The 18,721-nt window shown below is 43.4% G+C and overlaps 1 protein-coding gene across 3 annotated transcripts in view; it reads right to left on the reverse strand.

Annotated features, from left to right (window-relative positions):
• Positions 1-18,721, reverse strand: part of Gabrb3 (gamma-aminobutyric acid type A receptor subunit beta3) — a 228,623-nt gene that overhangs the window by 20,097 nt on the left and 189,805 nt on the right. For all 3 annotated transcript variants that reach the window (XM_038313911.1, XM_038313910.1, XM_038313912.1), the window contains 2 exons: positions 16,618-16,700; positions 12,530-12,667 (listed from right to left, as the gene is read on the reverse strand). In XM_038313911.1, coding sequence (XP_038169839.1) covers positions 12,530-12,667; positions 16,618-16,700 — 221 coding nt within the window. The remainder of the gene's footprint in view (positions 1-12,529; positions 12,668-16,617; positions 16,701-18,721) is intronic.

The raw sequence follows: 18,721 nt of genomic DNA on the forward strand, positions 1-18,721 counted from the left end.
TGTGCCCCAGCAAAAAAAGCAAGAGAAATCAAAACATCACACAGCTAAAGAATCATATTAAATAATCTAGTCTCCATAGATCTTATAAAAATCTTAATCTTTCACTGCAAATAACACTAAAAATATAAAAATGAAAACAAAAACCCAAACACCAAACAATTGCAACAAGAAAAAACCTAAAAGTAAATTTCAGATTTGGCAAAAACTAAACATTACAAATTTGGTCATCTGTGGGACAGGCATCCAGAACCAGTATGAAGATGCAGTCCTGGTTTGGTGGTTTGGTGATGTGTAAGCCTAGCATGTTGGGTTTGTGATCCTCTATCGTGAGCTCAGCACATTTGCTAAGATCTTAACTCAGTATTTCCCGAATTGTGGTTCTGTAACTTGTCTGTGATTCCCATGTTTTGCACACATTTTCATAGCTCAGTAGTAACCTTCTGACTTCGAAAGTGAAATTATTTCCCTGAAAAGACATGCTGTGCTGGGCGAAACTTCCTCTAACTGTTGTAGAAAAAAAACCAGATGCGTTTGATCCACATTTTCTGCAACGTGAATATAATACGTCCCTCCAATTTGCTATTCTCAGATTAAAAGTCCAAACAAAAAGAAATGCAGAAATTGAAATTATTCTAAAAACTGAAGGAAATGGGTATTAAAAGTACTCTTTTGGTGCTATGGACAGATACAATTTGCCTGGAAGGGATGGATAGGTTCCTGAGTGTTAACAAATACCAAAATCCGGTGTCTTCTGTATAGTGGAACCGTGTATTCATGGACCCTAAAAACACACTTTTGCACTCTTTAGCACTGATGCCAATAGCTAATACTATGTAAATCAGCTGTCTCCCTTTTTAAGGCAGGATCTTGATATATAGTGCAGACTGTCCTTAAACTTGTGATTCTCTTGTCTCTGTTCTCTCAAATGTGGGCATTGAAGCATTTGCAACCATATCAACCAATTTTAAGCAAAATTATAATTATCTGATAGTGAGATTACAAATTATAAATAAATTAAAAGCTAGAATAACTAAGCCAAGAAGAAACAGTAAATAAGAACCAACATTGGGAAGCATGTTAGTGATTTAAAACGAAGAGCACAGTGAGTGCTGGGGCTTTCCAAAGAAGAATAAATACGCATTTTCCAAAGAATAAATAAGCTAGTATACAGACCAGAAATCCTAGCAGACCCCCCCACACACGCAATTTTTAAGCAAAGTGTTGGAATGCATACAAACAATAACAAACCATGTCTGAAAGTTATTTTTAAAAGATAGACAATTCAAGACAGCCTACAGAATGGGAAAAGATCTTCACCAACTCCACATCTGGCAAAGAGCTGATCTCCAAAATATGTATAAAGAACTCAAGAAACTAGACATCAACAAACCACATAATCCAGTTTAGAAATGGGGTACAGCCGTAAACAGAGAATTCTCAACAAAAGAATCTCAACTGGCTGAGAAACACTTAAAGAAATGCCCAACATCCTTAGCCATCAGAGAAATGTAAATAAAAGCAACTCTGAGATTCCATCTTACACCTGTCAGAATGGCTACAATCAAAAACACTGATGACAGCTCATGCTGGAGAGGATGTGGAGTAAGGAGGAACAGTCCTCCATTGCTGGTGGGAGTGAAAACTTATAGAGTCACTTTGGAAATCAGTATGGTGTTTTCTCAGAAAATTGGGAACCAATCTACCTCAAGACCCAGCTAAGCCACTCACTCAGGCATATACCCAAAGATGCTTTATCCTACAAAAGGAAGTGCTCAGCTATTTTCATAGCCGCTTGATTTGTAATAGCCAGGACCTGGAAACAACCTTGATGTCCCTCAACTGAAGAATGGATAAAGAAAATGTGGTAGATTTACACAATGGAGTACTACCAAAAAACAAACAAAAAAAACCCCAGTGACATCAGGAAATTTGAAAGAAAATGGATGGAAATAGAAAAAAATCATCCTGGTCTGCAAGGTCCTTAGAACCCGGCAAGAAACCCTGCTCGCATGCTGAGGAGATCTGGAGAGGTGAGTAAGTGGCCACATAGCCAGACAGTCCCTGGGGACTGAATCCAGTTCCCTCCCCCTCCCCGATTCCCTAAGCTTCTCTGGCCATGCAGCGGGGTGTATTCCCTGCTTCTGGCTTTCTTTACCCTATTCCACCATGCCCCCAAGCCTGCCTTTTCATCTGCAAGGTCCTTGGATCCCCCAACACAGCCTGTTTTAGGGCAGAGGGGATCTGAGAGCCTGCTCCAGTGCTGAAGGGACCTAAGAGAGGGCAGACCAAGAAAAACTCCCAAGTACACAGTCAGCCACAGCAAAGATTAGACCAAGACACCAAGACTCTGCTGGCCTCATTTGAAGGAAGAGATGGGCAGGTGCCAATGCAAGAATTCTTCCAACATCCTGAAAAGTAACGTGATAACACAAGAATACAGCAAACATGCAACAGGAAGACTTGAACATCCTAACCCAAAAGAAGTAGAAGAAATTAACTTCAAATGTAACCTTATGAAAATGATGGAGACCATTAAACAGGAAGTGAAAAACTCCCTTAAAAAATGGAAGATTAAGACAAACAAAAAGTTAAAAGAAATTAGTAAATCCTTCAAAGATACCCAAGAAAACCAAGAAAAAGCAATCAAACAGGTAAAAGGAACAGTTTAAGACTTGAAGACCTAAATGGAGGTAATAAAGAAAACACAGAGGGATGGCTGGATATGGAAAATCTGGGTAAATGAACAGGAACTATAGAGACAAGTATAACCAACAGAATACAAAAGATAGAAGAAAGAATCTCAGGTGCTGAAGATACTATAGAGGAAATAGACTCACTGATCAAAGAAAACTGTAAATCCAACAAATTCTTAATACAAAACATCCAGGAAATCTGGGACACCATGAAAAGACCAAACCTAAGAATAATAGGGGTAGAAGGAGAAGAATTCTAGCACAGAGGTCCAGAAAATATATTCAACAAAATTACAGAAGGAAACTTTCCCAAACTAAAGAAGGATATTCCTATGAAGGTACCAGAAGCTTACAGAACACAAATAGACTGGATCAAAGAAAAAAAATTCCCTCGCCATATAATAATCAAAACAAAAAATATACAGAATAAAGAAAGAATATTAAGAGCTGCAAGAAACATTACTAGAACTCAAGGCAGCCATCAAACCACACACACTAATAGTAGGAGACTTCAACACTCCTCTCTCACCAATGGACAGGTCAGCCAGACAGAAACTTAACAGAGAAATAAGAGAATGAGCAGATGCAACGAATCAAATGAACTTAACAGACATCTATAGAACATTCTACCCAAATAGGAAAGAATATACCTTCTTCTCAGCATGTCATGGAACCTTCTCGAAAATTGATCACATACTCAGTAACAAAGCAAACATCCACAAAAAAAAATTGGAGTGACCACCTGTGTCTTATCGGATCACCATGGATTAAAGTTAGAATTTAACAACAATTCCACCCCCAGAGAGCCTACAAACTCATGGAAACTAAACAGTCAACTTCTGAACCATCCATAGGTCAAGGAAGAAATAAAGAAAGAAATTAAAATCTTCCTTGAATTTAACAAAAATGAAGACACAGCATATTCAAACTTATGGGACACTATGAAAGCAGTGCTAAGAGGAAAGTTCATAGCACTAAGCACCCACATAAAGAAAATGGAGAAAGCTCACATTAACAACCTAACAGCACACCTGAAAGCTCTAGAAAAAAAAAAAGAAGCAGACTCACCCAGGAGTAGAAGACTGGAAATAATCAAACTGAGGAATGAAATCAACAAAATAGAAACACAGAGCCGGGCGGTGGTGGCGCACGCCTTTAATCACAGCACTCGGGAGGCAGAGGCAGGCAGATCTCTGAGTTGGAGGCCAGCCTGGTCTACAAGAGCTAGTTCCAGGACAGGCTCTAGAATCTACAGGGAAACCCTGTCTCGAAAAACCAAAAAAAAAAGAAAAGAAAAGAAAAGAAAAGAAACACAGAAAACAATCTAAAGAATCAATGAAACAAAAAGCTGGTTTTTTGAGAAAATCAACAAGATTGACAAACCCCTATCCAAACTAATCAAAAGCAGAGAGAGAACACTCAAATTAAGAAGATCAGAAATGAAAAGGGGGACATAACCACAGACACAGAGGAAATTCAGAAAATCATTAGGTCTTACTACAAAAGCCTGTATGCCACAAAATTGGAAAATGTGAAAGAACGGACAGTTTTTTGATAAATACCATATACCAAAATTAAATCAAGACCAGGTAAACAATTTAATTGGCCTTGAAGTCATGAGGAAATAGAATCTGTCATCAAAAACCTCCCAACCACAAAAAGCCCAGGACCAGATGGTTTTAGTGCAGAATTCTACCAGAACTTCTAAGAAGACCTAATGCCTATACTCCTTAATGTGTTTCACATAATAGAAACAGAAGAGTCATTGCCAAACTCTTTTTACGAAGCTACAGTCACCCTAACACCAAAACCACACAAAGACTCAATCAAGAAAGAAAATTACAGACCAATCTCACTCATGAACATCGATGCGAAAATTCTCAATAAAATACTGGCAAACTGAATCCAAGAACACATCAAAAGAATCATCCATTATGATCAAGTACGCTTCATCGCAGAGATGAAGGGCTGGTTCAACATACGAAAATCTATCAACGTAATCCACCATATAAAAAACTGAAAGCAAAAAACCATATGATCATTTCATTAGATGCTGAAAAAAGCATTTGACAAAATTCAACACCCCTTTATGATAAAGGTCTTGGAGAGGTTAGGGATACAAGGATCACATCTAGATATAATAAAAGCAATATACAACAAGCCGACAGCTAACATCAAATTAAATGGAGAAAAACTCAAAGCCATTCCACTAAAATCAGGAACAAGACAAGGCTGTTCACTCTCTCCACATGTCTTCAACATGTGCTTGAAGTTCTAGCAATAACAATAAGACAGCATAAGGAGATCAAGGGGATTTGAATTGGAAAGGAAGAAATCAAGCGTTTGTTATTTGCTGATGATATAATAGTGTACATAAGTGACCACAAAATCTCTACCAGAGAACTCCTACAGCTGATAAATACCTTCAGTGATGTGGCAGGATACAAGATCAACTTAAAAAAAATCAGTAGTCCTCCTATACACAAATGATAAAGAAGCTGAGAGGGAAATCAGAGAAGCATCACCTTTCACAATAGCCACAAATAGCATAAAGTATCTTGGGGTAACACTAACCAAGGAAGTGAAAGATCTATTTGACAAGAACTTTAAGTCTTTGAAAAGAAATTGAAGAGGATACCAGAAACTGGAAAGATCTCCCATGCTCTTGGATTGGTAGGATCAACATAGTAAAAATGGCAATTCTACCAAAGGCAATCTATATATTCAATGCAATCCCCATCAAAATCCCAACAAAATCCCCTGGAAAGGGGAACTTGAGATTATCTCCTTGGCGAACTCGGGACTGGTGGAACTAGGAACTTTAGGGAACAAGTTGCGGGGAGGGCAGAGGGGGAGAAAGCTGAGAGAAATGACTTTAGAAGGGGCTTTACTGGGTCATGGCTGGGGTCAGGTAGAAACCTGGTGCAAAGGAAACCCCCACGAGTCTACAAGGATGGCCCAGCTAAGACTCTCGGCTGCAGTGGATTCATAGCCTGGACTGGCCATCCCCTATGACCAGATTGTGACTACCCTGAATGTCACCAGAGAGCCTTCTTCTAGTGACTGATGCAGGGAGATTCAGAAATGCGGCCAAACATTCGGCAGAACTTGAGGAGTCCTGCTGAGGACAGGGAGGAGAGGTTGTAGGAGCTGGGGGGTGTAATGGGCACCACAAGAAAACTCACAGAAATGGCTAGTCTGACTCATGAGAACTCAGCATCTGAACCAACAACCAGGGAGCCTGCATGGGACTGATGTGGGCTCTCTGTATATATGAGAAAATTGTGTAGCTTGGCCTATATGTGGGACCCCTGGCAATGGGAGAAAGTCTGTCCCTGGCTTTGGATGGCTCTTGGGAACCTATTCCTCATGCTGGTTTGCCTTGCCTAGCCTGAATTTGGGGGGGGGGGGGGAGGTGCTTGGTCTTATGCTAGCTTGATAAGCCATAGTTTGCTGATGCCCAAAGGAGGTCTATCCCTTTCTGAGCAAAGGATGGGTTGAGGGGGGCAGTGAAAAAGTGAGAAGAGGGAGTGGGAAAAGAAAAACGAGAGGAGACTATGGTCAGAATGTAAAATATATAAATAAATAAATTTTAAAAAAGACAATTCACACAAAATCTTGCACAGGCAGCTCATCAAAGATGCTCACCAAGTAGGTACCAGAGAATGCACTTAACCTCATTAGCAGCTACACAAATGGAAGACACAAGGCATAACTTACAACCAGTAGGTGATGCCTATGTCAAGTGCGTGAGGCAGGGACCTCAGGCTGCCTGGTCTGTTGGTGTGTATGTATGTATGTGTATGTGTGTGTGTATGTGTGTGTGTGCATGTGTATGCACGTGCATGTGTGTACCTTGGTAGACTATCAATCAGGGAACTTCAGGCTGGCTGGTCTGTCCATGTGTGTGTGTGTGAATGTGTATATGTGTGTGTGAGTGAATGTGTGTGTGTATGTGTGCATGTGTGTGTGTGTGTGTATATGTGTGTGTACACATGTGTATGTGTGTGAGTGCGTGTATGTGCCTTGGTAGGCTATCAACCAGGGAACTTCAGGCTGCCTGGTCTGTCTGTGTGAGTGTGTGTGTTCATGTGTGTATGTATGTGTATGTATCTGTCTGGTCTGCCCGTGTGAGTGTGTATATGTGTGTGTGCATGTGTGTGTGCGTGTGTGTGTACCTTGGTAGGATATCAGTCAGAGAACTTCAGGCTGGCTAGTGTGTTCTTTGATAGGCTATGACACAAGGACCCTGAGGCTGACTAGTGTGTGAACCTTGGCATGGACATTTTGGAAAGCAGTTTGACATTTCAAGTTAAGCTTGAGTATTTCCAATTCTCCTTTTAGACATATTTATCGTTCATCTGCATGTATATTTATAGCTATTCAAGCCACATAACTCCTACCTGTGCAGAAGAAGGGGAGGATTTCTATAGATTATGACTTATTTACAGACAGCATAGTAAAGAGAGTGAATGACGGTATGGAGATGAATCGAGTCTCCAGTGTGAGGCTGAGGCAAACAGCTGCTCCACAGTCCAGACTCTATGACTCCTTTAAGCAATGCTGAGAGCCAGGTGACAGTGGCTACGGTGCCTTAAGACAGTGGCTGCCTTCAAGGATAGAGGATTCCTACCCACAAAAGGACGTGGGGGCGGTTAATTCAATACTCACTTCATGCAGAGTCCTGCATGTGTAACATATTTCGATGCATGTGATCAAACAAAAACGTTATGAATATTAAACTTACAAGCATCTCTTTATGGAAGTTTCTCTATCAAAGCTTTCCTCGTCATGTTGTCTTAGCCTTGGGCCCATTGGGATATCTACCACCCAAGGTCTGACATCCCTCTACCCACCTTTCATTCTCTTTCCTTCTCTCTACCACCGGGAGTAGATTCTAGGGACCTTGTGCAATCAAACAACTACTCTACCCCTGGGCTGCACCCTTGCTACATTATTGCTACTTTTCTTTTTAACTTGAAATTTTAAAAAGTCAGTTATTCATTAAATATTTTTGGTACATCCAAAATATTTCAGTAACATTTAAACTTACTATATTTAACTAAACAGAAACTAGGTACAATAATGGAAATGTTTTTATTGCTACTCCCGCAGAGATCAAGGGTCTTATCTGAGTTTATCCAGCGGTTATAATATTTACCTTATAAAATATTTTTTCCAAGGGACGTGACCAGATTCACTTGCTAAGTGAGAGGGTTCAAAAGTGAAGTTCAGGAGATGAAGAACTTACCACACTCCCAAGGTTTGTTTAGAGACCCAGTACTATTTCAGATCTGGACAGAAGGAATCACAAAACTCTAGACATTTTTGTTTTGTACCTGTTTCCTGGAATTTCATCAAAATATTCACGAGTCTCACAGAGGTTGTCCAAGGTCTGTTGGCCACATGGATGTGCTCATGTGGAGTAGCTGCTGGAGGCGATCTGAAGCCTAGCCCAGGTACAGAGGTGAGATAAGCCACTCCTGTCTCACCTTGTCTCACACTGTCCTTATGGGTATATCTCTCCTTCCCATGCTTTTGTGCTTTCTTAGAAAAAAGCACCAATTCAGATTTCCAGATTTGAGTCAACATTACTGCTTGTAAGCACAAGGAATCACCTGAATATGATCATAAGCACATTCACAAAAATTAGAATTCAGAACAAGAAAGCAGCACAGCTAACATGCTAGAATTTCCTCAAGAAACCAGTTGCTTAACCAAGTGCTTAATGCACAAAATTCACCTTCTTTTTTCTTATTTCTGGGAGGGCCCATGTTGGGCGCTTGGTTAAATTGTTGAAATCCTAAGTACATGGTTAAGAGCAAATATGTTTACTCAGTAGACTTTTCTAGAGCATCAGATGGAGTGTGGAATTAACACTTGACAGATGACAAGAAATGATACCTCAAATGTTTCCAAAGAAAAAAGAAGGAAGAAACCAGAGGAGAAGCTCAAGGAAGATGAGCAGCAGCATTGGCAGGAGAATCACTGCTCACTGTAGAGTTTGCATGGTTCAGGACAGAAAAGGAAACTATATCAAAGGGAGGCTAGAATCTGAGCAGAAGTTTGAAGGGCAGCAAAGAACGAATGGTAGGAGGCAAGAGGATTAAATTCAGTAAGAGAAAAGCTCTGAGTGCTAAGCTGAAGAGCTCATTGTGAGTCAGAGAATGGCAGGGGGGGGAGTTTCAGAGTTGGTCAATGGCTTAAGGAATATGGTGGCCTCTGGCTAACACAGCAGCTGAGCAGAGGAGGGCTCAGTGGTAGGCTGTCCACTTTTTTCTTGTCTTAGATGTCTTCTGAGTATTGGATTAAGACATTCCAGGCTCCCGGGTTAGGATGCAGGGGCCTCCAACCCCAGGACCAGTTCCTAAAAGCCTGCCTAGTAGCCCAGCTCATCTAGAACGCATGGCCTTTGGTACAAGACTGGTTGCAAAGGAGTCAGATAGGCATGGTGCGCAGTGGTCCTATAGATATCGGTTCTCTCAACTTCATACTCGGTACAGCACTTTTTGTAAAGCAAATTACCTGTTGGTGTAAGAACTCCCACAATATAAAAATTTGGGAACTGACCGAATTGAGAGTGTAGAAACACCACTGATAGAAAAGTGTTCTAGGTACATCGTGGTTGGCATGTATGAAGAGTCTTGAGCATCACCATAGCTGAGCTGTGAGTATCCCTGTGTCCATTTGCCTATGCCATCACCCCTTCATCTCTCTAACGTATTTGTTTGTCTACTTCGCAGTACGAGGGATTGAACACAGACCCCATACCAACCAACATCAACTGCTTCCAATTTTCTTCTACTTTAGCATAAGCTAATACATTTCTAAAGTATGGGCTCCAGGGACATCACTGACACAAAACTGACACACAAAAGCCACTGTGGTGGGAGTTTGCCCTAGGAAGCCTGGATCCCCTGTCTAAAGGCCTTTCTAAACACCCTTCAGAACACGGGGTCACGCGCGGAACTGAAGCGGGTTTGTTCGTTTGTTGTTTTGTCACGAATAAACCCAGCTGCTCTTCTAGAACCCTCCAGCGACTCTAGAGCACAGCTCTCATTAGAAGCAGTCCAGGCACAGCGAGGCTTTATGTGGATGATATTTTCTTCAGTCCTTGAGCATAGAATGTCTCTGAGTTTTGTGTTATCTCTTTTATGTAATATTTTAAATATTTACTTAATTATTTCTTCTGCAGAAATGACTCGTGTTAACGTGTCCTGTCAACCAGTGTATTCTCTCAGTACAACAACTGTGCCTGACGAAAGCTACTTCTCAAGTGGACAGAGACCTTGCCTTTTCCTAACCCTTGTTGATGTGGGAGGTCCTTCTGTCTGTGTGTTGCTTTTCTTGTTTAATGAATAAAGCAATTGCCTTGGCCTGTTGCTAGGACAGAACTTAGGTAGGCGGCAAAGATAGAACTGAATGCTGGGAAAAGGAAGGCGGAGAGGGAGACACCACGGATCCACTGTCAGAGATAGACATGCTAAAACTTTGCTGGTAGGCCATGACCTCTTGGTGATACACAGATTAATAGAAATGGGTTAAATTAAGATGTAAGAGTTAGCCAATGAGAAGTTAGAGCTAATGGGCCAAGCAGTGATTTAATTAATACAATTTCTGTGTGATTATTTTGGTTCTGGGTGGCCAGGACAAACACGTTGTGAGAGAGTTTGTTTCTAGGTGATGAATTCCTTTCGAAACAGATTACTGATTGGAATTGCAATAATCATGACACCAGTCAACAGGGAAACATTGGGACCACATTTAGCTTTTAAAATATCTTTAAGACGATGAGGGTTATGTGATTTCTCCATGTATGGTTCAATCAGTATCATTCAAAAGTATATGTTCTTTAGGAGTGAGATGTTTTAGAGATGATATTAAGCCCCATGTAGGACTGAATGCATGCAGAATTCAAGGCAGGCCGGAAGGAAGACAGTGCCACATTGTGATGGCCTCACTAGTCAATGCACAGCTTGAAGACCATGACATGCATGCTTCATTTTCTCAACAAATAAAAACACAGGTGCTCAAAAGAGCAGTGCCAGTCCAGAGCTAGGCTAAAGGCTACTCAGTGCATACCTTTCCCTGGGCTTCTGAGAGAGCATTGCAAGAGGTTCCTATATAAGCATGGTGCGGTCACAAAGAGAACTTTGTAGACAAAGGCAGGCATGGGCAGGATCTCTTTGTTGTGGGAATACTATCGGCATACCAGTGTACTCTGAGCAGACCTTTTGCACATATGGCTTGGAGCACAGGACGGTTAAAGTTTCAATTTTATCTTTTTTTTTCCTTTTTCTTTTTTTTGGTTTTTCGAGACAGAGTGTCTCTGCAGCTTTTTTAGAGCCTGTCCTGGAACTAGCTCTTGTAGACCAGGCTGGCCTCGAACTCGCAGAGATCCACCTGCCTCTGCCTCCCGAGTGCTGGAATTAAAGGCGTGCACCACCATGGCCCGGCATAAAGTTTCAATTTTATACATAAAAAATTACCAATTTTCTTCAATGCACCATAGCAATTTTCTTGATTGTACACTGCACACAATCCCTTAACCCTACCAGAGATCCTGATCTTTCTCACTCTCCACCCAAAGCAAGCACATCAGTGTGTCTTACACATCTGGATAAGCAACACTATATGCAATGGACCTGACTTCTTAAGAATTCAAGCTTCTGTCTGCGAACACATTGACTCATGGAAACCAGGCTGGAGAGAGGAGACACAGGTCAAAATGTTGAGCCATTGTACAGGTACTCAATGACAAATGTTCCCATCTCAGGCAGGAAGCAAGCCTGGGAGGGGCCGGGGATGCTGTGAGTAGGATTGGTCCCACTGGGGATGCACATTCTTGTCAAGGAAAGAATAAACCATGAGCAGGGACGGAAGGGAATACTGGAGTTGTGCAGCAACTACCTATCCCAGCCAGGGTAGCTGTGGCAGTAGAACAGGGCAGAGGGCATCTGAGAGAAAAGCAGAATGAAGGTGAGATGAACCACACCCAGTTAGCAGAGGAGAAGCAGGTACCTGTGGGTCAGGAGCAGTCACCCATAAATAAGCACCAGGTAGACCGCAAGTGGCCAGCTCCTTTAAGGCCATCACATCCTGAGACAGATTCATAGCTGTTGACTTTTGTTCAAATATAAGAACAGTTCTCCTTCCCTTCGTGTTTTCAACCTTGTTTGTGGACATGGCTATTATTTATAGTTTACAAATTACTGTTATTTATCATCTCTATTGTGCAGAGCATGCAACCAAGATGCAACGGAGATGCCACCAAAGCCATAAAACACACGTGACAATAATTTCATCAAACCGCAGCAAGCCAAGACAGAAGAGCAGAAGACATCTTCTCTGGCTATGGATAGCTGGAGGAACATGTCAGTGAATCATGTCAGGCCATAGTAACCTTAACCAACCAGTATTTGGAGAAGACCATGTATAAAGGGTGGATTTGGCAGCAGGGACCTCTGTTGTCCTGGATCACCGAAGCTGAACTGCACCCAGGATGAGGAGAAGGTGACCAGCTCCTGGGAGGACATCTCCTATCACCCCCGTTCTTTTCTCCAAGGATATCAACAGCCTCTTCTCTAAAACTTCTGACGTCACACAGGGACCAGTTACTTACTCACCCACCATCATATGTTCCGCAGCACACCCTGGGGAGCATCCTGTTCTCAGGTGGTCCTTTCTCCTTTTCACACATACCAGTACATTTTATATTCAAGCTAAAGGAGTTCATGGGATGGTTAATTCCCGACAACACATGCAAGCCAGCGAGCAGACCACACTGTCAGTGCAGCCAGCACACTAAAGGGACCAAGAGGGGACCCAGGAGTCACCTGTGGCAAAGACAACATTCCTGGAGACCAGACGGTGTTCCACAATAGAGAACTGTGGGAGCTCGATCCTTTCCACGCCGGTGACAGCCTTGTCCCCGCCGCGCCAATAAAACTCAATGTCATCCGTGGTGTAGCCATCTACCAGGAGAGAGAAAGCAGGGACATGGTGGATAGGAGACACTGTCACATGACAACGAATAGTCTAAGGAATTATCTTTGCTAAAAGGAAATAATGACTATTAGATTTAAAAAATATTTAACGTGCACCTCCATGAGAAATGTGAATAAATTAGCTTCAGGGTACTTATGTGCTACCTCAGCAGTCTACTTTGTATCAGGATGGGTCCTGAAAGGAAGATAACTGGGGTTCTGAGAGATGAGAGCTTGGGACCAGAGTTCTGAGTGCAAAGCATGAAATTGAAGTTACCCAGATAAAGCCCAATTGAGGACTTAAACACATCTTTACAGTGAAGAACAGGATGGTAGGGGAAGGCAGGTACCAAGATTCAGGGTGGTTACAGAGACTAAGGGCCTGCTCTCCCAATCATGGCCTGGTGACATGAGCTCTCTCACGATGCTGGCCCACTTCAGAAATTCGGTTTGCTGGGAGACTCCTGGCCGAGTTACGCTGGCACAGGTACCCTCTCAATGGGTGATGACAATGAGGACTGTATCTCTCACCCCTCATGTTCACGTGAAATACAGGCGGTACTCCCCAAGATGAGCGAGTCAATGGGAAACAAAGCGTAGTCTTAGCTAACCTCCTGAGAGTCTCCCAGGAGATTACAGTCAATTACGCATTTATTTATTTCCCCCCCCCTCTCTCTCTCTGTGCATTCTTTATTTTTGTTGTTCCTTTTATTTTCCCCTCTCTTTCTTCATCTTGCTCCTCCCCCTCCTTCCTTTCCTTTTCTCCCAACCCTCCCCTTTCTATGCTCTGTTACCGCTTTTCCCCCTTCCCTTATTTCCACTCCTTTCGTCCTTCCTGATTTCCCCTGGAGTCAGGTCTCATGACCCAGTGTTAGACTGTCCTATGCCATCTGCTTCGAGCTGGAATTACAGACCAGCACATTCACTTCGGCTTTTCAATTAGACCAATAAAACACAGATCTGATGGAAGATGCTGCAACGTAACAAAATTTGGAACATGGACCATATATAAAACTAATCTATCTGATGCTTTTCTAGTCCAGTATCTCAACATTGATGGCTCCTGTAGTGGTCATCACAACCGTAAGAACACTCTGTTGTCCCTCTGTGTAGTCCACAGTGTAACACCTACTGCTAAGTACCTACCTCCTGGCTTTAAGACCTAACAATCCCTTCCCTAATAAAACACCTGATTACACCACTCCTCTCCCTAAAGCTCTCAGCTGGTTTCTATGCAATGGGCAAAACAAGCCAAACTTGCACAAGGACCCCAGGAACTCACAAGATCCACCCCAATGTGATGCCCCTCCGTCTTCCCTGACCAGTGCAGGTATACAGGCCTCTTACTGCTCAGAGAAGCTCCTGTGCTCAGGGCAGCCATGCGCTCTGCAGAAGCCTGTCTTGGGTATTCAAACAGTCCATCTTTCTGTCACATTGTGATTTACCAAACACTTTCTGCAGAAGCTGCCCATGAGATCCCACTTCCTGAGCAACCCCCAAATCACCCCCCAATCCTTTGTTCTTCAAAACAATTATTACTCTTTTTGTCTCCTTCCATCTCTCTGGAGCACACGCTCCAGGCAGGAAAGCATTGTGCATGTCTGCTCTGTGTGTACCTACACTTATAACAGCGCCTGCGCAGGGTTGGTGTGGGACTCGATGGTAGAGCACTTATTCCACATGTGTAAGGACCTGGGTTTAATCCCAGAACCATAAACCAAAATCAAAACTAAACATCAGTGCTGGCATAGAGTCGAATCTGTGAAGTATGTGGGGGATAAATTAACAAATCAGTGAATTTGTACTCAGCAGGAGAACAAAGCCATCATTTCCCCAGCCATAGTACAGAGAGGCAGGCAGAAGAGATCCCCTTCTTGTCTCTGGTGCTTTTATCTGGAATTCTGCAGGACACGTCCTCCTGCACCCAGAGAATCTCTCTTTCTCATGAGCCCCTGAAGCCAGGCCATACACCCGAGAGGTCACACTGTCTGGCCAGGAAGCTGGGGTTATTGGAGGCTCAAAAGTGTGAGCCCATTCTACCCTGTCTGAAGGTCCAAGACATTGAGTTTATTTTGCTCTCTCAAAGTTGTTGACAACGAGTGTGGCTACACACCCTGACCTAGGGTGTGATTACTTAGTGTTTTGGACATTAAGATGGTAAGATGACCAAAGGAGATAAATCCTCTCCATCATGTGAAAAGGTCAGAGAATTCAAGCAGACTTCTGCTCCTTCTTTGAAAATAGGAGGTTTGACCTAGGGAGTGGCTGCTTACAGGATAGTTGGTCTAGGGTGTTTTCACTGCCCCAAGCATCAAATACTTTTCTCAAGAAATAATGGCTTGCTGTCTCAAAATATTGGAGCAAGTAACTATTCTAGTTGTCCTTTGTATCATGTTAAAGCGGTCTTTTGTCTTCTCCTCCACTTTTATATTGGGGTATACAGTGTACAAAAAGATTGAATACGAGCAAACTCAGAATGATGGATTCACCATTCAGAATTTGCTGAGTTGCCCTCCAGGTGCTATTCTGTGTCTCTCGGTTTCTTTCCTATCTCTGTTTCTCCTACCCAACTTTTCTAACCCTTCTGCCCCTACTCTGGAAGGTACGAACCTGCTGCACCTAGGATAGTGGCAGAAGTCACTCCAAGAAGGTGGCTACTGGCAGGGGCTAAAGCTGCTTCCTACATCCTACACAAAAGCTCACGGTCACTTTCTAAAATCCCCACCATCTGAGAGAGACTCTGGCCTCTCACCACACAGAAGCTATCTGATTAGGACAATCCTAGGAACTGTAGGGATTTACCATCTCTCCTCTGAGGCTCCTAAGCTCCAGGGCCCATGTCCTTGGGGCTTCCACTCTGCATTATTGGATGTGATTTTATATTCCTAATCCTCAAATCCATAGCTGTCAGGAAGCATGGACCGTGGTGCCCTCTAGCAGTAAAGGGAACAAGATGGCCAGCTTCAGCCTCCCACTGTGCACTCTCTCAACGTGCTGAAGCATCACATACCCTCCCCAACCACAAATACTCTTCTATGATACCACCAAGGCAACTTCACTTAAGCAACCAAACCTCTGCAGAACACCCGTTGAGACTCCTAATAAACCAATCGGTGAAAGACTCAACACAAACGCTTGTTGAGACTAGTAATAAGCCAGTGCGTGACAGGTCAGGATCTATAGGTGGGACCCTTCAGGTGGCATGAGGCACACCTCATTAGATGTCAGTAATCCAGCTTCCACTCACCCATAGAGGCACACAGCCCTGAATTATCAATAAGGCATCTGCACACCCCTCAAATTGAAGAGGATTGCCAAGATGCAGAAATGGCCAGCTTGTAAGGCTGTGATTCTGGCGGGAAATGAGTTTCCCTCCAACTGCCCAGGGTCCCAGCAGCCCAGCCACTCAAGCGTGATGAAGCAGATTGTAGGAAAATTGCATCTCAGTGTTCGCTCTCTTCCCGCTGAACGGATTGAGACGGGGAACATTTGTTTTCTCCCATTTCAGCACAGAAAACAGACTACTTAATCAGATTAGATTGAAGAACAATTTTATACTGAGTCTCTCTCTCTCTCTCTCTCTCTCTCTCTCTCTCTCTCTCTCTCACACACACACACACACACACACACACGCATGCATGTGCGCACTCCTGTCTTTCAATTCTTTTGCTCCTCTCTTTCTCTCTTTGTGCTGACAGTAAAATTACCAAGAGTTAATTCTCTCATACATTGTTTTGTTTCGTGTGTTGGAAATCATACCCAGGGCCCTGTGTGTAGTAGGGAAGCATTCTACCATTGAGGTACCCCCTCCCCAAGCCTAATCTTAAGATAGTGATGAGCTGAACACCAGGGATGCTTTGGTAGAGATGCTAACTTACAACAGCAAAAAAGACCAAATTCAAAAGGCAAGAACAAGGAAGGCATAGTCTGATACGCACAGCTTTCAATTTCCAGGGTGCAGTTCTGCTCATCCAGGGGGTATCTCCTGAGGTCCATCATGCATGCTGCTGTGGTGGTGATCCTGAAACACACAGTGAGGGCTGGCGTGAGAGGCTTGCCGAGGGACAGGAGGGAAACTGCTTCTAGACAGACACAAGTCACATTCGCAGAAGCCCCCCCCCCCCCCACTTCCAAGGTCCACCTGGCCAAAGCCCCCTTCAAGACACGCTGAGAATTCTGAGTGAGTAGGGAACTCACGGAGTTTAACTACATGAAGATGCTTTATCAAGAAAGCGATGCTGTGCTTAATTTCACTCCCTTTAACTGGGTGAAATTGACAGATAAAATGTGTGCATATTAACAGTGAGTGGAACAATATTCAGAAACATGCGTACATGACAGAATGAAAGTGAGAACTACTTCTATAATTCAAAACAAAGTACGTTTTTCTGAATCAGGTATTTATCGAGCCCACAGTTCCATCCCATTCACTAAAACAGAGCCTATAATGAGAGGTTTACGTTTTACTACATGTTCTCTTATTCATCTCCCACATACAACCTGAAGGCAATGCACATGCATGCATACACATGCACACGTGCCTACACGGCTGGGGGCATTGGGCTTAGCAGCCTCCCACTCATGGTGACACCATGGAGAGTCCATGTGACAATTACGGGAACTGGACGGGGAAGCCTTGTAAGTGAGAGGGTAGGTCCTTCTCTCCGACAGCTGTCTCTGCCATCTAGGATCTATTCAGACCATCCCATTTGCATGTAATAATGAGCCGTTTTATCCATCCACTTGAGACATAATGTAAATAAGTTCACAGTTTTTCTCTCTTTGGAAGGAATACAGAGGAAGCCCCATGAATGCAGAGAATAAGACCCAAGAGCCTGCGTGCTGTAACAGGAAAGCCTCCAAGTGAGGGATCAGAGGAAGAACGGGCTGTGTTGAGCTGCAGGGGGAAGAAGAGTGGGAACAAAGGACCATGCCATGGCAGGAAGAGAGAGGACGAGTCTGTGCAGCATGGCAGAACCTCTAGCTCAGTTCACAGCCTCAGCAAGCAACCAGCGTGACTGAGGGAGACTGCCACCATTGATCCCTAGCAGAAGGGAAAAGTGCAGGGTGGCTCAGGCCGCAGAGCTGAGAGCTCAAGCCTCTTGAATGGAGCTCGCCCAGTTTGACAAACCCTTGTGGTGTTATCAACCGCAGACTTCCCACCCATGTCCTGTTAGGTAGCTTCTGTCTTTCTTTTCTTCTTTCCCTCTCTTTCTCTTTCTCCTTCCCTCTCTATTTCTTTTCTCTCCCCTCTTCTCTTTCTTTTTCTTGTCCTGAGAGGAGAATGACTAACTTTCAACTCCCCTTCCACAGTTGACCGCAGTCTGAGAACTACACTTTTTTCTGAGGAAGAAAGTCTTTATTTTACTCTAAATTTTAGTAGTTTATTTTTTAAAAATTGTTTCAATAATTCAACCAACTGAAATTGAGTATCACTGGGCAAGTGTGAGGGTTGGTGTGAACTCTACCAAAGTTAGGATCACCCGAGAGATGGGCCTCTAAACATGCCTGCAAGGGATGCTCTTAACTGGGTTGCTTGAGGTGTGAAGCCCCACCCTGAAAGTGGGCTGAACTATTTCCTAGCTTGCACCTTGGACTGAACAAAATGAAAGAAAGAGAGAGAGAGAGAGAGAGAGAGAGAGAGAGAGAGAGAGAGACAGAGACAGAGACAGAGACAGAGACAGAGACAGAGAGAAGCAAGCCCTGGCATGCACATTCTTCAGACTGCAGATGCCATGAGACTCTAGATGCTATAATGTCCCCTCCCTGCTGGAATGGCAACTGTAACTCTAAGCTAAGAGGAACTCCCTCCCAGGAACTTGCTCTTCTCCCTGTGTTTGTCATGACATCAGGAAGACACCAAGATAGTGACAGTCTCCGCAGTTGATTTTTAAAAGGTTTTCCTTTTTTGATTTTTGCCTGAGACACAGAACTGACTGGAATCTTCCTGGCTTCCGGATATCCTTCACCCACCGACAGAAAAGCAGGGGACCATGAACAAATAGTGATAAAGGTAATGGTCAGTGTCCTGGACGAAGAGAT

Source organism: Arvicola amphibius, chromosome 12 (genome assembly GCF_903992535.2).
Source record: "Arvicola amphibius chromosome 12, mArvAmp1.2, whole genome shotgun sequence".
NCBI lineage: Eukaryota > Metazoa > Chordata > Mammalia > Rodentia > Cricetidae > Arvicola > Arvicola amphibius.